The sequence below is a fragment of the Gossypium raimondii genome, chromosome 11 (assembly GCF_025698545.1).
Source record: "Gossypium raimondii isolate GPD5lz chromosome 11, ASM2569854v1, whole genome shotgun sequence".
NCBI lineage: Eukaryota > Viridiplantae > Streptophyta > Magnoliopsida > Malvales > Malvaceae > Gossypium > Gossypium raimondii.
Window position 1 is genome coordinate 52,541,559 of NC_068575.1, and position 23,253 is coordinate 52,564,811.

Consider the following 23,253-nt stretch of genomic DNA (forward strand, 5'->3'; position numbering starts at 1 on the left):
AGGAACCGTCATACTAAATCCTTTGATTTGTGTGTATTGTTTTATATTATTTAACATAAAAATAAAATGTTTTGATTTGTATAAATTTTTGTTTGACACAAATTCATCTCATTTCTACCTAATAAAACATAAAACAAAACGTATACAAATATTTGGTTAAGGTGGAGGCACTTGTAATTCAACTTAATTTGTAATAATAAATACTCTAAAAGCGTCAGAATTAATTCAACATCGTTGCATTTTTCTCTTTTGTCGGGAGAGTTCATTTTGAAACTTTTTTAAATATTTGATAAAATTCTTATACTTCATTATAAAATTGAGTAGAATGTTTTCCGGGATTCAGATTTTAATTATACCTATGATTATTTATTAAAGGCTTATTAATATTAAAATAATTATGATTGTAGTTATCTTTATTTTAATTAAAAATATTTTTATAAAAGTTAATTTTTTATTAAATTAAATGAAAAATTATAATTACGGTTCTTATACTATGTTTAAATTTTAGAATTAATATTTATACTTTAATTTGACATAATTTGGTTCTTCTATTTTTAGTTAGTCAAAATAGTGATTATTTTTGGGTATGTGTTAGAAAGGTGTTCTTAAGAAAATTCATGACAACATTTTAATCGGTATTAAGTATTTAGATAAACTAATGTCATTGATAAAGAGATGATCAAATCATGTCAAATTAAAATATAGACTAAATCCTAAACTTTAGCAAAGTAGAGGATCAATACTAAAATTTTACTATTATCTTATAGGGTAAAAGAGAGGAAAAAGACATGTGTGATGACAAAATTGCTTAGGACCTTCTTTCTATATAAATAACTAATGGAATTATAAACATTGAGGGAACAAATTATGTAAAAATAAAATAAAGTATGAAGATTAAATCTTAAATTGAGCATTATATAATGACCAAAATTAAAATTTAACCATTTATATTTATAATGAAAAAAGAGGAGAGAAAGAGATAGCATTGAGTCTATGAAATTCAAGCGAAATTGAATTTTGAACATTTAATAAAATAAAAGGGAACAAAATTGAGATTTACCCATTTGTGTTTATAATGAAAAAAAGGGAGAGAAAGAGATAGCATTGGACATGAGTCAAAGACGGAAAGCCTTAGGACCTTCCAGGATAAACATCATAAAATCCATTTTTATTGAGAAGGAAAAAGAAGAAGAGAAATATCATGGCTCAATTTGATTGGAAATAGAAGAAAATAGAAGAATCATGTTAACCTAGTAAGCTGTATTTCACATTTTTTCCAACTTATTTGCATTTGATGGATCTGGATAGATAGGGACAAAACCATTTGCACTAATCATAAATTTTGATTTCTGGAAGATTAATAAAATTTTAAAGGCAAGATTTTTATAGTGTACCTATTATAGCATTTGAAGTAAAAACCTCTAAAAAACCCGTTTCTCCAGGTTGGAACTTATATGCTCGTCCTTGGGAGAATAAAGCAGACCACACTATTTTAGTGTACCAATGTGTGAATTCGGCGAATATATTAACCCGTGGCTCATATTTTTGGAACCCGAATCCGAGCGCATATGGGTGAGAGTGAGACAAAAGGGGGCAGTGACAGCATAGGATAAGGAGTAGAGGGGACCCACTCTGGGGGGGCTGGCATTCACACTCACAGTGAAATTCTGGTCTCGTCTCTAAGGTCCTTCACACATCACCACACAAAAAGAAACCGCACCAAACCCAACTAAAAACAACACCATAAAGCCAACAAAGCCCTAACCTTTTCCTTTTCCCTTTCCCGCACCTGCATCCCTCTTTCACTCTGCCCAAGGCCGACCACCTTAGATTTCATCGGTTCCACCCATGATCCGAATACCCGGTTCTTCTTGATCCGGATGTTCTTCCTTCTGCTTTGATCTCTCTCTCTCTCTCTTTAAAGGTTTGATGAATTCACAATTGTCTCCTTTCTTATTATCTGTTAGTTTTATGGCTCTTGGTTGGTTAGGATAAGAGGAGAGATCTGCTGGTGTTCGTTTGAATTTTGTTGATCTTTTTCACTGCCGCCTTTCTGTTTTCAGCTATTGCTAGATTTATTGGCTGAAGGGTAAGTTTTGGTGCTCAGTGTTGTGTCCTTGTGTTATTTTCTTAGATATCGGTTATGGCAATCTGCATTGTTTTGGAGGAGAAATTGTGATTAGGGGCTGTGGAGCCACTTCTGTGACTTTTCGATCTTATCAGGCTTCTGGTTCTGGATCGTGTTGTTTAGTGCTCATAGCTTATTTCTGTATGAATTTTGAGAGTTTTAACTGCGAAATTCGAATCGTTAGTGTTTATTCGGTTATACTTTCTGTGTTTGTGAGCTGGAGGATGTTAGGTTGTAAGTTGTAGTGATTCGGAATTGAATGTTTTTAGGTACATTCCTTAGTTACTACAAATTGTAGAGGTGAAGTCCGTTGTTAAGTTATCATTGGGTTTTAGAGGATTAGGAGGCATCGATGTCGTTTAAGAGCATTATCCAGGAGATGAAGGGAGAGTTTGGGAGTATATCGAGAAGAGGGTTTGACGTGAAGTTTGGGTATGGCATGAGATCGAGGTCACATAGGGTAGTTCAGGACAGCTCAGTTCCAGTTGATGTGTTCAAGCAGAGTTGTTGGGCAAACATGCCGCCTGAGCTTTTGAGGGATGTGTTGATGAGAATAGAGGCATCAGAGAGTACTTGGCCTCCACGAAAGAATGTGGTTGTTTGTGCTGGTGTATGTAGGAATTGGAGAGAGATTATGAAGGAAATTGTGAAAACCCCAGAAATTTCTTGCAAGTTGACATTCCCAATCTCATTGAAACAGGTAATAGATGTTTGCCTATTCCTTTTTATTTGATTGAATTTCTTTCATTCAGTGTTGTATTTGGTCTTAAAGTGATTCTCTTATACTCTGGCCTTGAATCTTTTATCTTCTTTTTGACAAAGACATTTCATTAGCCAACTGAAATAGCATCCAAGTCAAGATAAGGTATCAGCAATGGTGGACCATTCTCGACTCATACAAATTCACCGCATAAGGATAAAGCATGTGTGGCTAAAGAATGTGCTACATTGTTCCAATCCGTCTCAAGAAATGACCAGGATATTGAATTAAGGTTACAGGTCAAAGAGATAGTTCTAAGGCCCCTGTTGTAGATAATCTAGCCCCTCCCCCCTTAAGCTCCATTTAAACTTGTAATCAGTTTCGACGATTACATTATAAATGGCTATATCTTGAGGAAAAACTATCCATCCGCTTATAGCATGAACTTCCAACACAAATACATTAAAAGTAGGATTTGTTTACTTAGCCGTAGCACCTATGATATGACCATATGCATCTCATAACATAGCTCCCAATCCTGCTACCAAAGTGTCCTTTCCTGTGCAGCATCTAAATTTACTTAAAAAGCAGCAGTAGGTGATGACTTCACTTGGAGGGATGCACATTCTTGTTCTTCTTGTTTCTTTACTGGTGGGATACATTTACAAAATTTGTGGCATCCCTTGGTCCAGTTGTACTCTCTTTACTGGTTTGATGCTGCTTATAGTTGAGTAAAATGAGGGCAATATATTCTCTCTGCTGATTTGTTTGAGCTGAGATGTGTTTCGCATTCTAGGATTGTCTTCTGAGGAAGTTTAAAATCTAAAACTTAGAAATATGTCAGGTACTGTTTTGTTATCGTGCTGCATGACAACTGGTTCTTTTTTCTTAGGTTATCAAATCATAAGTTTTGAATCCTAAATTAGATATTCTCCTCAGATGAATTGCAAACTTGAGACTTGTTTCTCAGTATAATTTTATTGAAAGGTACCTGTCTAAGTTAATAAAGAATATACTATAAGCACTCTGTTTGTACTTGGAACAGCTTCTATCGCTCATTAATCATCCACGATAAGTGAAAAGTTAAGATACATGTTCACAGTCCTTGTTTTTTGTTTCTGCAGCCTGGTCCAAGGGACTCCCTCCTTCAATGTTACATAAAACGTAACCGTAGCAACCAAACATATTATCTTTACCTTGGCTTGAATCAAGGTGAGCTGCTTTAATTTATTTGTGTTTCATCTAGGGTGTTGGAGAAAGGGGCTGATGTTGTGAGCTTTACTCTTATGAATGGTCATTTGTACTGCTTGGTGCTTTTGTATTCTGACGTAGGATTTTTCTTATATTTTTTTAATTGAGTTAAAAATATTAAGGATATGTTATGTAATTAGATTCATAGAAAGTTATTGCCTTTACAATGATGTGGTGGTTGGTGAGTGCCTTGTTTCTCTTTTGGTATCTTCTCTTAGTTGTATATATGAAACTGTTTTGCTTTGGGTATTGACTTGGCAGCTTCCAACGATGATGGAAAGTTCCTTCTTGCTGCAAGGAAGTGCCGCCGTCCTACCTGCACAGATTATATCATCTCATTAAATTGCAATGATGTGTCAAAAGGAAGCAGTACCTACATTGGAAAGTTGAGGTATTGTCAGCTGGTTTATGATTTTACTGATGCATCATACATTAGTCATTTCAGAAATCTAAACTTACCTTGATTTGTTTTAACAGATCCAACTTTTTGGGGACCAAATTCACAGTCTATGATGCACAACCTCCAAATGCTGGAACAAAAGTTACTAAAAGTTGCTCCACCAGGCTAATTAATATGAAACAAGTTTCTCCTCGTGTCCCAGCTGGCAACTATCCTGTAGCCCACATCTCTTATGAGTTGAATGTCCTGGGTTCTAGGTAAGGTGTATCTTGAAAGTTGCTCTTTCTATCCCTGTCCTTGTATCAGGGGTTGGTCATTGTTTAGCTCCTTGTTTTTGTATGCTTACTGAAATTAACATATTCTGCACCGTAGAGGTCCAAGGAGAATGCACTGCATCATGGATGCCATCCCAGCCTCTTCTATTGAACCTGGAGGTGTTGCTCCCACACAGACTGAATTCCTACACAGTAATCTGGATGCCTTCCCATCACTGCTGTTCTTTAGATCAAAATCAACCCGTGCAGAGAGTTTCCAATCTGGACCTTTGTCTGACCAGAAAGATGGAATGCTAGTATTGAGGAACAAGTCACCGAGGTGGCATGAACAACTCCAGTGCTGGTGTCTGAACTTCAATGGACGGGTAACAGTTGCATCAGTCAAAAATTTTCAGCTGGTTGCATCTCCTGAAAATGCAGCTGCTGGTCAGGAGCATGAGAATGTCATTCTCCAATTCGGTAAAGTGGGGAAGGATGTATTCACTATGGATTATCAGTATCCAATCTCAGCTTTTCAGGCATTTGCTATATGCCTTAGTAGCTTCGATACTAAGATCGCTTGTGAGTGATATGCAAACAGGTATGTGTTTAACCTAACATTTGGACTTTTGACAATTTTGAATCTCAATAGAGGCAATGTTTTTTGTCAATGCCCTCTTTGTTTTCTGGATTGTGACAAATAATCAAGCAAGGTTTGCCATATTTCATTATAGCAAATTTTAACTTTGCTGTAGTCTGTTCATTAATTTGTTTGTTTACGCCATTTTTGGCCTAGAATTCTAGTTTATGTGCTTTAAGAATCTAGATATTAGATATGATACTGTACTTATAGAATCTATTGTGTAATTTTACCAAAAAAGAAAAAGAATCTGCCGTATAACTTGGTCAGCAGTATAATTGACTTGCCAATAAGCACCTTCAATCAGCAGATTTATCTTTAATTCTGCATCTACTTGTGGATTGTAAGTGGTTAAAGCTCTTGGTTTTGAAACGCAGGTTGTGCGAGATGCAAAGTAGTTGGTTTGCAGGTATGGATTTGGCATGTTCTGCTACAAAGTTGCTTGGTACTTTAGTGCTTTTCTGTTTCCATATGAGAAGTTAGGATTTAACTTTTATTTTAGTTCTTTGCTGTACATATAACCGTTTGTATTAAGAGCGAGACATGGCCGTTATGTTGGTTGTGCGCTTTGTTAACATGATTGTCTCTTTGATTGTTGAGCGGAAAAAAAGATGAACTAAAAACTGTTGAATGGTTTCTTGAATTTGTTAAGGGAGCTCCCTTGTAGGAGACTGTTGTCCATTTTAGATGTGCACTTCCTCATTTCTCAAACTGTGCCTCTCAAATGTTAATCTGAAGTTGTTGTTGGCAAATTATTGATATTTACATTTCAAGTTCTGTAAATATTTTGGCCGTGTCAAATAGAGCATGAGACTGGGTCATATGTAGGCAACAATAGATTTTGCACAACTTATCCAAAAGAACATTCAAATACCTTTTTGAGTTATGAACATCTGAGTAAGGGAAAACATTTTGTGGATTTATTTGTTTTTGCTTTTGAACAAAGAATTGGACTGTGTCATTTGGGCATGCTAAGGTGGATGTAAAGGTTTTCTAGAAAAAGAAAATGACCTTCCCTAATGGAAATCAGTCACATTTATTACTTTTGATAAAAGTTTGGATGGTCATAGATGAAAATAGTGGCGGAAGCAAGAGCAACGAAAAAAAGCTTAAAACTAGATTATTAAATTTATTACAAGGCACTACAGAAAACACATGTATAGCAACAGCAGCCAGCAGATGATTAGAAAGGGGGAGGACCATAGCCAGGGCGTCGACCAAAGCAGTCTTGTAGTAGCCAACAACAGCAAAGACAGTAGAAGCTGCAATCCCAATCAAATTTAACCTCAATCAAACCGCATTTAACTATACCGGAATTGAGTAAAGATTTGATTGCTTACCAGGAAGATATCATATTGCACAAACCATCTGCAAAGCCGCCAAAGAACCCACCAGGCCAAAAACCAGGACCTCCAAATCCAGGGCCCCAGGGACCTCCAGGTCCCGGACCCCAACCAGGACCTCCAGGTCCCGGACCCCAACCAGGACCTCCAGGCCCAAATCCGCCAGGTCCTCCGGGGCCAGGACCCCAACCACCAGGTCCTCCTCCCCATCCTCCCGGTCCACCAGGTCCTCCCGGCCCTCCTCCCGGTCCACCAGGTCCCATTTTGCTAACTTGTTACTTGGCCTTCAGTGTTCACCACTTCCACCACCAGGAAGACGTTGCCGGAGAGATAATCCGAGTGTTGAAACACAGGTATGTAAGAAAGAAGCTGAAGAAAAATAGGAAAGGCGGATCCTTGTTTATGTAGGCGAAAGCCTTGGAAGTGGTTATTTGCACGCATTATGTAGTTATTGTGATGATAAGTGTTTGATCTGTGCTTACTAGTCAAAACAAGAAGCCTACTAGTCTAATTCTAATTTATGTACTTAAAGTTCAAACTACTCTTCTTTGACTCACCCTTTCAACTACCATTCAACGCCATGCGCAAAAATTCACACTTTTACCTCACAAACGGTAAGAACCCATCGCCCAGCTATTGTTGAATCAATACAACTTTTTATTCCTTTCATCCAACCCATGCGCAAAAATATCTATTGTTGAACCGGTGGAGCGGGTTTGTAGATCAAACCTTGGTTTTGGATATGGATACACTTGCTCGAATTTGAGGGGTTTTTTATTATTATTTATTACTTTGGAGAAATTCTTTTAACAAATGTAAACTAGTCATCTTTCGAGCAATTTACTATCCGAAATTTTAATCTAAAGTAAACTAGTAAAATAAGTAGTAAAGATCTAGTAGTTTGATATTAATTTGGTTAAATTTAATCTTCGTATTTTTTTCATTTTTGAACCAAATGGTTAGGTTAAATTTTGGTATTAGTTTCATATTATGCATAACTTATGAATTTAATCATTACTCTTCAATCTCATCATATTTAATCTCTATACTTTTTTGAATTTTGAAATTTTAATTCATGACTAGCATCTCATTCAAAATTAAAATTTTAGATTTTAAAAAATAAAAGCAATTAAATTAATGAGTAATAATAGAATTAAGTAATTATATAAAATTCTTAATTCATTTCAAACCAAATTTTAACAATCCACATTCAAATATTTAGTTTAAAAAGTGAAATAATGATTTTACATTTTATATAATTAAAAGCTCTTTTCTTATAATATATTAGGTAAAAATATGGATTAAAATTTGCAACTGTAACGTGACATATCGAATGTTGGTCCATGAATGGAAATTTTATTATTATTTTAAAATGCAGAGACTTACCATACTTTTATCATATTACTCCTTTTTCTTTTTTACTTCTTACCTAACCAATTTGCTTCTTCTGTTTTTATGGACCATTAAAATTATAATAATACTAATTTAGTAGCTCGCGTGATGCTTCATAAAAATTTAAAAAATATATAAAAGATTAGTACTAATTTTAAAATGGTTCGTATTTAAAAAAGAAAAGAAACTATCTACATCAAGAATAAGGTACTCACACAAATTACCAAGTAAATGAAGATAAAATCTTAACAGATCAGTTTTTTGTCAAAAAAAACAATTTTGTTAAAGTTCATGAAAGTTAGGATCGAAATGATAAAAGAAAAATAGGATAAAAAGAATAAATGTTAAGAGTTATGCTTAAAAATATTTATATATTTTAATCAATGTCTATAGTATATGTTTGTTAACGCAAATAAATAAACCCAAACAAATAAAACAAAAATAAATAAAAGTTAAGTTCATTTACAAAACCTAAACCAAACCCAATGTTACACAAATCCAAGCCCACAGCCTCCAATTTTTTTAGAAAACCTTAAAATCCTAAGTCCCCTTTCGCGCCGCACCCCACCACGTCGGCATGCTCACCGCTAGAGGCCTGATGCACCCTCTACCACCATTGCACCAAAATGGCAAGGCATGGTTACCCAACGCCGTTGACCTTGCCGTGAACACCTGCAAAGAAAAAAGAAATGAGACAAATGACAAAAATGACATAAACAACAAAAAGGAAAATAAAATATATATGTAATAGGCTATAAAAGCCATAAAATTGAGATGTATTTTTTTTACGGAGAAGCAAAAAAAAGAGAATAGAAAACTACAATAGTTTTAACAGAAGGTAGTTCTTTTTCTTTGTTTTTTTTTTTTGAATCACGCATATATTAAAAAATTAATTAAGTTTTTTTACCGTTGCCGCCGTCGTTGGTGCCTCATCTGGTCTGAGAGGCTGTCGAATCCTTAAGGATTCGCCTAAGGCCGCACCGGAGGAAGACCAGGAATCGAGAGGTTCCATTTTTGTCACTGAACTCCGATTGAGCTCTAGGGATTTTGACCCCAGATATGGATTCTCGAGAAGAAGGGATAAAAATGGTCTATTTTTTGCAATCTCTACCTACCGGAGGCGGCGGTCTCCGACGTCGATGACCGGTGGCCATGGCGGGGCAACGACGGCTCCGTGGCCGGACATAGGGATGTCTGAGAGAAAAAAGAAGAAGAAAGGAAGTTTTTTTTAAAAGCAAGAGATGAAATGAATTTTTTTCAGAAAAGTTTAACTTAAATAGGGCACTAGTACAACGTCATTTTGGACTGGTTTCAGAAACCCCAAAATGGCATTGTTTTGGACAAGATTCGCCAACCCGACCCAACCTCCCTTTAGATCCACATGTTTTTTAAGGAGGGATAATTGTTGCCCAGGTCCTCCCACTTTTAAACGTGTCTTGATAGTCCTGATTTAGTTTTTTTTTCTTTTTTTAAATTTTACCATTTTATTTTATTTTTATTTTTATTTTGGTCCATTGACTATTGACCATTTTTGGAAATGGACACCCAGAATGGCGTCGTTTTGACGCAATCCAAGGACCCAACCCGAGTACCATCAGGATCCCCGTGTTTCTTGAAAAGAGGTCTAATTTCTATTTTAGTCCTTCTGTATTTAGGCTTTCTTGCAATTTCGCCTTATATTATTTTTTATATTATTTTATTTTTGTGCCTTTTATTTTATTTTCTTATTATTCAGTCCTTTGACCTAGCGTTGACTTGCCAAGGGAATGGCATGTACTGGGGTTTGGAATAATTATCTATTTGGTTCTTGTACATTTCTACATTGTTTCAATTGGATCCCTTATATTTTTTCTTCTACGATTTATGCCTTTAAGTTTTTTTTATATTCAATTCAGTCCTTGTACTCTCGACCCTTTTGGAATGACATGTGCTAGGTCTGGGATTATTTACCCCCGAAGTCCCTAAAGTTTTATACTTAATTTTAATTTAATCCTTTACATTATGTTTTCTTATAATTTAGGTATTAAATTCTGTCCTATTATCAATTTAGTCCTCTACTTCCCTTTTCTTCATTTATTTTACAATTCGTACTTTAAGTTTTGTTTAAATTTCAACTTAATCCATCATTTATTTAATTTTACCTTTTATTTACTATATATTTTATTTTAACACTTAAAATTCATGTTATTTATATTTTTATGTACATTTTATTTTATCCTTATATTTATCATTATTATTTTTATTATTCATATTAGTACTATGATAGTAATCACGACACGATTATCGCTATTACTACTATAAAATTGATGTTTTATTATTATAGGTGCTTTGTTATTATCCACTATCATGGTATTTCTTTATTTCATCTTTTTACTTTTCTTCATTTATTTATTCATTTGCTTATCATTTTAGTGTCATCATTTCATTTTATCCACTACTATTTTACTTCATTTTGTTAATCACCACGTCATGTATCGTGTTAGAATATATTTATCCATTTTATTACTAGGCCTAAACAAATTAGAAAGTATATTGTTTTAAAATTTTCATTCGTTCTACCCAACGTATAGGAAACATTTGAAACCAAGGTAATGTTCATTATTTTTGGGATTCGAAGAGTCGTGCTCCTAACTTACGGATTATGGTCTCTTCCTAAGACCAAAGTAATCGAATATCCTATTTTAAAAAAAAATATAATAATAAAAACGATATTAAGTAAAGATCAAATGGTGGCTATTCTTGTTTTTGAGTATTCAAAGCATCGTGTCCTAACTTACAGGGCATGATCTCTTCTTCTCGACTAACTCAAAATAAGGCCTTTTCGTAAAATTTAATTTAATTAAGTGATTTTAATTAAAAAGAACATCATGCAAAGAGAGATCGTATTTTAATTCTCTTTGAACTTTCAATTTTCGACATCAAAACAACAAGTAATCAACTATGTACCAATTTTGGGCATTATGAGGGTGTTAATCCCTCCTCATACATAATCGACTGCCGAACTTATTTTTTGGACTTTGTAGACCGAAGATTACCATTTTAGTAAACCCAAAGTTTTATTAAAATAACCGAATTTTGAGGTGATCTGATCACACCTAAATAAAAAAGGATTGGTGGCGACTTCATTATTATTTTAAAAATAAAAAGTCGATTTTCAAAAAAATTTCGACAGTATATATATTTAAAAAATAATATTTCAGAACCCATAATAAAATTTGGAGTTGTTACATCCATGTAGTGCTTAATTTCAAAATGAAATTAATTTTAATGGAAAGAAAGCGACTATAGCACATTAAATGCATATTAAAGTAACAAGTCGAAATTTGAGTAGTTGAGGGCTGGGCAGGGGAATTGCATGATTAATTCTGCTACGCCACTGTTGTTGTCAAAATAAATAGGAAGAGAGAGAGAAAAACAAATATGGGTCCAAAACCAGCACAACATTTTTATTATTTGGTTGCTTGATTTGATTTTGATATAATGTGTGACAGATGATATTTAGCATCCATCATTAAATGCAAATTATTCAACAATAATGCATGTTATTTTTATTCAACATATCACTTATTATATTTGTAGTTGGTAGCTTATTGAAATTAAATTTTTGGACTTTGGTATTGTAAATATATAAAAGTTCGATTTTAAAACTAATCCATTTAAACCAATTATCCTTGAACCCCTTGGATTGTGGAGAACAAATCAGATTACATTAAATATACCATTGAAGAATGAATCTCCAATCGTATACTTTACATTAATCTCTAGTAACTGCTATTATTAAGGGGTTGGATTGTAATTGATCTCTAGTATGTTAGTAAGTCTAAAGAACTTCTATATATTGAAAGATTTGTATAGGTTTATGTATTGAGCTTAGAGAGCACCTTATTGTTCATAGAGGAACTTATTTTGTGAGTGTATTTGAAGTGTAAACAAATTGTGTTTACAACCTAAATTCTCAATCGTGAGTGTTTAAGTCTTTATATACAAGAGTGAGGTCTTTATACTTGAAGAGTGATAGAGTTTGATTTACTTGTTGTATTGTAGATTAAAGATAGTGGAATTTCTCACCAATATAGGCTCCGCAAACATAAGAAAATCGAATTGCGTAAACAACTCTTCGTGTCCTTTATTTACTCTATTTTAGTTGTTCATCATAGTGGCAATCGAAGTGGCCGCTACAACTAAGCACTTCAATTCAAACACTTACACCACGTTTGATTGGGGGTAATAAAATATAATTGTAATCAGTAATTCAATTATTTTGTTAAATAAAATAGAATGGAATTGTAATAGTATTCTTGTGTTTGGTTGAATGGAATATATGTTGTAATAGCATAAGGAAAAAAGACTTAAATAACCGAGTACCCTTAATGAATTTTTGTAGGTAGATGATTATTGTTATTAAATTTTAATAGGGTTATTATTAAATATAATTTAATAAAAATAATTTAATCATAATTTAATCTAATTATTATTAAATACAGTTTAATTAAAATAATATATAATTTAATAATATTCTTAATAAAATATTATTAAAATATGAATTAATAAAAATCATAATATATAATATTAGAAAAATAATATATAACTTACTTTATTATTTTTAAACTACAATGTATATTTAATGTGTTAGAATATAATTAGCGAAACAAATAATTTTATCTTCTAAACTAAAAAGCAAAAATTAGAAGTAATAAATAGCTTGATAATTATATTTTACATCCAAACATAATATTGATACATTAACAAAAGTTAAATAATGCCATTAGCTTATATGCCATAATCTATATATTAAATTTTACAACATAAAAAAGTTACAACAGTCTGTGGCATTCTATCATGTCATTATACTATCCAATTTTACATATACAAAAAGTTACCAAAACATCACTAACACAACCATGATTTTTAACAGGTAGAAATAAACCTTCTTACCCATTCCAATTGCACAGAAGAAGGTAGGCTAAAGAAAACGAACATTTGTGTTGGATAGTTTGAAATTTCGTTCAATGCACGAAAGCGATCATCTTCAGTTAATCCTTTTACTTCACATAAGGCTAAATATAATTTTTGGGCACTTTCTTGAATGAGCATTTTTTACTTCCCTTGAATTAGCACTTCGGAGGCAATGCTCCTACTCAATTCAAGGCCAACAGTTCGTATGTTTTCCCCCAATAATGTGGTAGCATTAGTAAGTGAAGTAAAAATTTGTTTACTTTCATCAGAAATCTATGTTTTTTTCTTATTTGAAAACTTGGAATCATTTTGGTTTGGCTTCGACGGTAGCAATTGTGTACCTGAAACATCCATCTCATCCAATGAAACATCATCTTCGCATCTATGGTAATTGCTTCCTACTTCAAGATTCTTTGCAGTAGCTAGGGGTGAGCAAAACTCAATTCGACTCAAAAAAATAGAAAAAGATTTCGAATTTCGAGTTAAATGAATTGAGTTATTCGAGTCAATTCGAATTTTTTTTTTGAATTTCGAGTTCAAAGCGAGTTTAATTTTTAAATTTGAATAACTCGAATAATTTGAATAAACCGAATACCAAACTATAATATTTTATATTTTTACCCCAAACTCTCAAACCTTTTTACTTTCTCCCAATACTTTTACTCCCTCCCATTCCCCCCCCCCCAAAAAAAAAAAACTTTTACTCCCCTCCCATCCTACTCCCCGTTTACTTTCCCCCCAAAATTTTACTCCTTCAACCCTCAAAACATTTTATTTTCCTTCCCAACTTTTATTTTTCACCCTTTATCCAAAAAACAAATCATCCAAAAAATCCCTAAACTTAAATAATAATTTTATTTATATCTACTATTTATATTATTAAATTAAATTAAATTTCACATTTTGTACTATTTATATTATTGAATTGTTTAATCATATTAAATCTTTATAAATTTCTATTAAAATTGAATTATTGATGATGCCATAAAATATTCATGTTAAAATTTTATATTGGTATCAATTTCACATTTTATCTTTAAGATAAATTTTATTAAAAACACATTTTATATTTAATATATTTTTAATTTCAAAACATAGTGACAAAAATTAGAAGATAATTGAAGCAACTAAGCAAGCAAAAAAGCTAACTTGTATATAAAAGATTAATAAATAAATTATGAGGAGATGAAAGTTAATAACAAATTTGATTACGGTGGGTGACAGTGGTTACAAGGACCCAAAATCATTTTTTTTAATTTAACTCGAAAAAATATATTCGATTTGAATTCTATTTCACTCGACTCGGTTCGAGAAAATTTCAAATCGAGTTAGGATGATAAAATAAGATTCGTCAACTAGATTAACTCAAATTTTTTTATTCGATTCGATCCGATCGAACGCTCATCCCTAGTAGTAGCTACATCCTCAACATCTATTTCTTCAGCAATATCAACAGATTTTTAAGCATTTTTCCTAGTGGCTCGATCTTTTGCATATATGGAAGTAAGTTTGTCATAATAAGGAAAACTGTTATGTTTGAATTGACAGGCTTCTTTATGACTCTATAGAAAAAAAAGAATCCACATTAGATACAAGCTTGGTCAAAATAAGATAATAAAGACAGTAAATAATTCTTACACTTATATATGAGTTCCACACAGCATCTTCAGTAACAACCATCTGCCTATGCTCGTCCTAACCAAGCCACTATTGTCTTTTCCTTTGAGTATGTCGTAAACGATTGCCCAATCATTTTTCCATGTCTTAATCCTTGATTCAAGATTCTGTCTAGCCTTCAGTATAGCACGAGGTAAAAAAATTTCTAACATTATTTCTAACTCATTTAAATAATCGGTCTTGACTTCCGTATCTGCATTAAAAGTTCCGACATAGTGCAAGTCGACCATACAGGCAACCAACGTAACATCGTCTTCTAGAACCCATTTCCTTTTATTTCCTCGATAATCTTGGGAAGAAGTTGCAGTTGATTGTGTAAAGCTTGGCATAACTATCTTAAGAAAAAAATGCAAAATAAAAGTAAAAACCTAAAATGTAAATAAGAGTAACAATTCATATTTCTGTTTTGTTGGGTCATAATAAGCCATAAAAGTAACATGTTTTTAATCCCATTCTTGATGTGTTTTTGGATGATTTATTATGTAAATTAGTGAATTTGATGCTCTTAATCCTTTAAATTCATGTTTCTATACTTAGGTGAGCAAAATGAGCAAAAAACAAGCCAAAATCGAGTAAAAAGAGTTGTTTTCAACATCCACACGGCCTGAGCATTTTCACACGGGCTGGCCATACGCCTCTGTGCTAGCCCGTGTCGGTTTCACACCCTGCTTCTCTTTTACGCGAAAAACCTAATTTTTAGAGTTTCTGATCATTGTAAAGTTTATAAATACATATTAGAAGAGGACCTAAGGGGGAACACAGAGAAGAACGATAAAAAGACTCGACGAAAGCCACCAAATTCAACTCAGAAGCGGATCTCCTTCAAGATTGAATATCTCCTTTTAACTTCTTTCGAAATTTATTTGAATTTCTTTATGTCTTGCAGTTTTTCCGACTTCGAGATGTTTCTTTTTTAGATTATGAACTAAATTCCCTAGATATCTAGGGAAGATAAAACCTATAATGAATCTTATTATTTGATTTCTAAATTACATGATAAATACTTGATTCTTGTTCTCAATTATGTATGCTTATTTCGCGTTTTAATATTTTAGGGATATTAATTCATGTTTAATGTTCTTATTTCAGTGGAGCAAAGCTCCCTGTTTAAGGGTAGATCTATCATAATTGAGTGGAGTTGTATGCAATCCTAGAAATAGAATGACATAAATCTACCGGATTAGAGTCAAATCAAATAGAGGAATCCATAGATGGAGTGAATGCGACGATAGGGGTTTTAATTAGAAAGAGATTTCAATTAATCAACCTAGAGTCAGTTGTTCTTACTCCCGAAAGAGATATTAACATAATTTAGGGATTTTTACGAATCAAGACACAAGTGAATGAATCGTTTAATTCAGATTCAAAATAATAGGTAAAGTTTAGGTGAATTCTTTCCTGGGTATAATCTTTCTCATTGGTTGTCTTCAGTTATTTTTCCCAATTCATTCTTTGTTGCGTTCGTAGTTAAATTTATGATTAGAGTATCGAACCCCTTAGGCAGGTGTGTTTTGGTTGATAAAGTATGCAATAACTTTCCATTGATTACTCGATATTTCTATTTTTCTGCCGATCTGATGTTGTTGCCATTCGACGAATTCGATATAATTTCGGGTATGGATTGGTTAACATTGCACGATGCTATTGTAAACTGCAAACAGAAGACGATTGGTTTGAAATGTCAGAATAATAAGATTATCTGGATTGAATCAGATGATTTGAATGGTTTACCAGTAATGATTTCTTCGATGTTAGCTCGAAAATATGTGAGAAAGGGTTGTGAAGCTTACTTTGCCTATGTACTCGACTCTAAAGTGACCAAAAAGAAGATTAAATTAGTACCAGTTGTATGTAAATACCCGAATATGTTTCCTAAAGAGTTACCAGGTTTTGCCACCGATCAGAGAAGTTGAAATTGGTATTGAGTTAGTGCCGGGAACAATACTGATATCGATAGCTCCGTACAGAATGGCACCGACCGTATTAAAAGAGTGGAAAGCTTAGTTGAAAGAATTGACAGATAGAGGTTTGAAATGTCAGAATAATAAGATTATCTAGATTGAATCAGATGATTTGAATGGTTTACCAGTAATGATTTCTTCGATGTTAGCTCGAAAATATGTGAGAAAGGGTTGTGAAGCTTACTTTGCCTATGTACTCGACTCTAAAGTGACCGAAAAGAAGATTGAATTAGTACCAGTTGTATGTAAATACCCAGATGTGTTTCCTAAAGAGTTACCGGGTTTGCCACCGATTAGAGAAGTTGAAATTGGTATTAAGTTAGTGCCGGGAACAACACTGATATCGATAGCTCCGTACAGAATGGCACCGACCGTATTAAAAGAGTTGAAAGCTTAGTTGAAAGAATTGACAGATAGAGGTTTCACACGACCGAGTTATTCTCCCTAGGGTGCACCGGTTTTGTTTGTGAAAAAGAAAGACGAAACTATGAGAATGTGCATTGATTATCGACAGTTCAATAAAATGACCATCAAGAATAAATATCCTCTGCCACGAATAGACGATTTGTTTGATCAACTGAAAGAGGCTACAGTGTTTTCAAAGATAGATTTGAGATCAGTTTACTATCAGTTGTGAGTTAAAGAATTTGATGTGCCGAAAACTACTTTCCGAATGAGGTACATGCATTATGAGATTCTAGTTATGCCTTTCGGACTAACGAATGCACCTACTATTTTTATAAACCTAATAAATCAGATCTTCAGACCGTATTTGGATAGATTTGTTGTTGTGTTTATAGATGACATCTTGATCTATTCTCGTGATGAATCTAAGCATGTTGAACATCTGAGAATAGTGCTACAGACTTTGCGAGATAAACAACTATTTGCAAAGTTTAGTAAATGTGAGTCCTGGTTAAAAAAAGTTGGTTTTTTGGGGCATATTGTGTCAGCATCGGGTATTCGAGTCGATCCGAGTAAGATTTCAGCAATATTGGATTGGAAGCCTCCGAAAAATGTATTCGAAGTCTGAAGCTTTTCAGGACTCACCGGTTATTACAGATGATTTGTAAAAGGTTTCTCAATGATTGCAACTCCGTTGACTAGACTACTTCAGAAGGATGTTAAGTTCGAGTGGTTGGACAAGTGCCAGAAAAGTTTTGATCAGTTGAAAGCTCTTTTGACTGAAGCTCTAGTGTTAGTACAGCTAGAATCGCGTAAATAATTCTTAATCTATAGTGATGCATCATTGAATGGTTTGGGTTGTGTTTTGATGCAGGAAGGCAAAGTCATATTTTATGCCTTGAGACAGTTGAAACCGCATGAAAAGAATTATTTGACACATGATTTAGAGTTAGCAGCCATTATGTTTGCATTGAAGATTTAACACCATTATTTGTTCGGTGAGAAATGTCATGTGTATTCTGATCACAAGAGTTTGAAATATCTAATGACTCAGAGAGATTTGAATTTGCAACAACAAAGATGGTTAGAATTGTTAAAAGATTACGAGCTAGTGATTGACTACCATCCGGGAAAGGCTAATGTGGTTGCTGATGCTTTAAGTCAGAAACCTCTGTTTGCTCTACGTGCGATGAATACTCAGTTGGCTCTATCTGATGATGGCTCGATTATAACTGAGTTTGAAAGCAAGATCGTTATTTATGTAGCAGATTTGCGAAGCTCAGAAAGTTGATAATGAATTGTTAGCAGAACGGGCTCAATGTGATTTGAATTCTGATTCAGAGTTTCGAGTTGATGCTAATGATTGTTTAATATTTAGAGGCCGAATATGTGTACCGAGAAATTCAGAGTTGATTCAGATGATATTAAATGAAGCTCATAGTAGTCGTTTGTCTGGTCATCCGGGAAGCACGAAAATGTATAACAATCTGAAACAGTTTTATTGGTGGTCTGGTATAAAACGTGACATCTTAGAGTTCGTTTCTAAATGTTTGATTTGTTAGCAAGTTAAAGTTGAACATCAGGTACCATCTAGTTTATTGCAGTCGATTATGATTCCCGAGTGGAAATGGGATAGAGTGACTATGGATTTTGTGTTGGGATTTCCCCTATTTCCAAGAAAGAAAGATGTGATATGGGTTATAGTTGACAGATTGACGAAATCAACTCATTTCATTACAGTACGAACGGACTATTCGCTTGATAAGTTAGCTGAGTTATATATTTCTGAGGTTGTGAGATTGCATGGAGTACCTATTTTTATTGTTTCGGATAGAGATTTGAGGTTCACATCGCTGTTTTGAAAGAAATTGCAAGATGCATTGGGTACAAAGCTGCACTTTAATATTACTTTTCATCCACAGACAGATGATCAATCTGAGTGAGTTATACAGATACTCGAGGATATGTTGAGATGTTGCATTCTTGAGTTTAAAAGTACATGGGAGCGATACCTACCATTGATTGAATTTGCGTATAATAACAACTATCAATCGAGTATAAAAATGGCACCGTATGAAGCTTTATATGGTCGTGAATGCCGAACACCTTTGTACTAGACTAAACTTAGTGAGAATAAGATTCACGGGGTTGATTTGATCAAAGAGACTGAACAGAAAGTGAAAGTGATTCGTGATAGTCTGAAAGTAGCGTCAGATCGTCAAAAATCGTACGCAAATTTGAAACGAAAAGATATTGAGTTTCAGATCGGGGATAAGGTGTTTTTGAAAGTCTCTCCATGGAAGAAAATACTTAGATTCAATCGTAAAGGCAAGTTGAGTCTGAGATTCATCGGACCGTATGAGATCATCGAGAGTGTAGGTCCAGTGGTATGTCGGTTAGCTCTACCGAATGAGTTAGAGAAAATTCACAACATTTTTCATGTGTCGATGCTTCGACGATACTGATCTGATCCCTCACATGTGATTTCTCTTTCTGAGATTGAATTACAGCTTGATATGACGTATAATGAAGAAACGATCAGAATATTAGCTTGCAAGGTCAAATAATTGAGAAATAAGAAAATTTCTTTAGTGAAAATCTTATGGTATCGACACGGGGTTGAAGAAGCTACTTGGGAAATTGAGGATGCTATGAGAGAGCAATACCCAAACCTATTCACAGGTAAAATTTTTGGGGACGAAAATCCTTAAGGGGGAGAGTTGTAACAACCCGTTTTTGGGTCAAATCAGAATAGTGGTTTTGGGACCACAAATCTAAAGTTAAAATATTAATTTTATTATTATATTAAATTTTATAGCATGATAGAATTATTAGGTGAAAGTTTCGTAAAGAAATTTTACTGTTTGGATGCTTAATTCAGTAAAAAAGACTAAATTGCGTAAAGCGTAAAAGTTGAGTTCTAATCGCTAAATGTATTAAATAGCTATAGGGTTTTAAAGTGGAAGTCCTTATGTGGTAATTCTTCCATAAATGAGTTAGTGGAAGATATTGGCTTGGCAATTTTGAAATTTGGTTTAATTTTAAAGGTTAATTAGGTAATTAAGTAATTAAAGTTATAATAAATAAAACCAAACAAATTGTCATCTTCGTCTATTCTTTTTCAACCGAATATCAAAGAAAGAAAAACCATTTTTGGAAGCTAGGGTTCAGCAACTTTCAATGCTTAATTGGTAAGTGATTTGTGCCTCGTTTTTAATGATTTCTATGTTTTTGAAGTCGTTGTAGCTTAACCTAGCTAGTTCGTGTCTTCGATTTCAAAATTGTTAAAGATTTTGATAGTTTCCATTGATGAGCTTATGTGTTCTTTGATGTTTAATGGTGAAATATGAATACTTGATGTTAGATTTTCATATTTTATAAATTGATTTTTGATGAAAATGCAAATTAGGGATTAAATTGAGAAAAGATGAAAATGTGGGGTTAAAAGTGTGAATAAATGTGAAATATGGGATGCTAGGGGCACTATGGTAATTTAACCAATCATGGGTTTTATTGAATTTTATGAATTTTATGTATTTGTGAAATAGGGACTAAATTGTAAAAAATGTGAAAGTTTAGGGCCAAAGTGCACATTGGCTTAAATATGTGTTTTTGGACTGAATTGAATGATTATATGATTAAATGAGTTAATTTTGAGTACATATAGATCAAGAAAGAAAGAAATCAGATTTAGATTGGGGGAAATTGAAAGTTGATAAGTAGTCGATCCGATTCGTTCGTTCCGTATCCGAGGTAAGTTCATATGCAAATAAATGCGTTTAAATTGTGTTAATTATGTTTGATTATCATTGAATTGTATTAAATGCTGAAAAGATGAAAACGAGCCAGAATTAACAGTGTTACGACGTCCAAAAGTCCCGTACAAACCTTAGGAATAGTATAGGATACAAATGTCATGACATTAGGAATCCCGATGTGTGATTTCATGTAAAATCATGTCTGGGACATTGGCATCGATATGAGATTACATTTAAGACCATGTCTGGGACATTAACATCGTATATGATTTCATATAAGACCCTGTCTGGGACAGTGGCATCGATATGTGATAACATGTAAGACCATATCTGGGATATGGCATTGTATGTGATATATGTGTTTCCAAGTATCCTTAACGATTTCGAATGGTTCAACGGGCAAAGTCGATACGATACGGAATGGGTATAAAAGATAAACGATTCAGGTATGTGTGAAATTGATATGAACTTTGAAAGAAAAAGGTAAGTGATATTGTTTAATGAGACAAAGTGAAATACACTAGAAAAGTGTTTCTATATGTGTTTGAGACTAGTTATATTCAGCTTAATTGAAATAGACTATGTATGTTTTTATGACAATTTATTTGCTTATGACTTACTAAGTTTTTGAAAGCTTACTTTGTGTGTGTTCTTTCCCTTTTTTTTAGATAATCGAAGCTAGCTCGAGCTCGGGGATCATCAAGAATCATTGTCACACTATCGATCATCATTTTGGTATTTTTGAAGCTTGTAATTATAGTATATGGTATGTATAGGCTAGTAATCACGTGGTATGTTTTTGGGTTATGGTTTTAGCCATGTAAGTTGGTTTGTAAATGGTGTAGTTGTTGGAAGTTAATTTGGCTATGTAAATGAGCTTATTTTGTGAATTGACAAATGGTAGGTGATGTTTATAATCTATCTTGAGATTCGGCAAATTTGGTATAGTCATGTAGTTAATTATTCGGTTAGATGTTAATGTTAGTATGTGTTCATATTTGCTATGTGATGACTATGCTATGCCATGTGAATTTGACTATTTGGTGTGAATTATTATTAACCTATGTTTTGATGTATAAATTGCCTTGTGAATTGGTTTGTGAATGATAAAAATTTATTTGGCTCATTTTGATAAGTATGAGATTTTGGTATATGGTATGAATATATATATGTTTTATGATGATGTACGCATTTGGCCAAATTATTAGAGATATCTTGTTGTTTATATGGTTGATATTGTGAAAAATGAATTTGGTATAATTAGTATAAGATATAGTTGAGGTTTAGGTATGATTTGATTTGGCATTTGTGTTTAGTATTGGTAGTTGCTAATTAGGTGAGACTAACATACGAATTTGGTATGTTCAGTTTAGGCTAAATGTATTTAAAAATGGTTGCATGATTATGTTACGAATTGAGCATATATAAAATTAGTTTTGGTTGCTTATTTGAATGAGATAAATGGTATCGAAATGTGATGTTGAAATGGTATTATTTGTGTCATGGTCATTGATGTTTAAATGTTGCAGATGTATGACTGAATGCCTTGTGATGTGTTAAATTAATTATGTTTATTTAGCTGTAGTTTTAGAGTGTTTAATAGCAGTATGCTCGTTTTAAGTATGTTATGAGAGTATTTTATGAAATTAATTATAATGTGATAATTGTCGATAAATGTATGTATTGAACCGTGTTATGTTCTGTAATGCCTCGTAACTCCTTTCCGGCGACGGATACGGGTTAAGAGTGTTACAGTGTCAGTTTCGCACCCTGCTTCTCTTTTACGCGAAAAAACCCAATTTTTAGGGTGAGCATTTTAAAGTTTATAAATACATATTAGAAGAGGACCTAAAGGGGCACACAGAGAAGAACGAAGAAAAGACTCGATGAAAGCCACTGAATTCAACTCAGAAGCGAATCTCCTTCAAGATTGAAGATCTCCATTCAATTTCCTTAGAAGTTTTATTGGGTTTCTTTATATCTTGTTGTTATCCTAACTTTGAGATGATTTTATTCTAAATTATGAACTAAATTCCGTAGATACCTAGGGAAGATGAAACCTATGATGGATATTTTTATTTTATTTTTGAATTATGTAATAAATACTTGATTATTGTTCTCAATTATGTATGCTTATTTCTTGTTTTAATATTTCTAAGATATTGATTCAAGTTTAATATGCTTATTTTAGTGGAGCAAAAGTCTCTGTTTAATAGTAGATCTAGCATAATTGAGTGGAGTTGCATGCAATCCTAGAAATAGAACGACATAAATCTACCAGATTTGAGTCAAATCTAATAAGGGAATCCATAGATCGAGTTAATGCGACAATAGGAGTTTTAATTAGAAAGATATTTCAATTAATCAACCTAGCGTCAGTTGTTCTTA

At 33.2% G+C, this 23,253-nt stretch overlaps 2 protein-coding genes across 2 annotated transcripts; one reads left to right on the forward strand and one right to left on the reverse strand.

Moving 5' to 3' along the window:
* The first annotated feature begins 1,692 nt into the window (after positions 1-1,692).
* LOC105803051 (tubby-like F-box protein 3) lies at positions 1,693-6,054 on the forward strand. The gene is made up of 6 exons (XM_012635000.2): positions 1,693-2,828; positions 3,953-4,040; positions 4,341-4,470; positions 4,557-4,736; positions 4,852-5,334; positions 5,751-6,054. Exons 1-5 carry the CDS (start codon positions 2,481-2,483, stop codon positions 5,321-5,323), a joined length of 1,218 nt encoding a protein of 405 aa, XP_012490454.1. The 5' UTR covers positions 1,693-2,480; the 3' UTR covers positions 5,324-5,334; positions 5,751-6,054.
* A 308-nt stretch (positions 6,055-6,362) lies between these two features.
* LOC105803053 (uncharacterized) lies at positions 6,363-7,147 on the reverse strand. The gene is made up of 2 exons (XM_012635003.2): positions 6,714-7,147; positions 6,363-6,635 (listed from the first exon to the last, which is right to left on the reverse strand). The coding sequence occupies exons 1-2, from the start codon at positions 6,977-6,979 to the stop codon at positions 6,557-6,559; spliced, it is 345 nt and encodes a 114-aa protein (XP_012490457.1). The 5' UTR covers positions 6,980-7,147; the 3' UTR covers positions 6,363-6,556.
* Between the last annotated feature and the right edge of the window lie 16,106 nt (positions 7,148-23,253).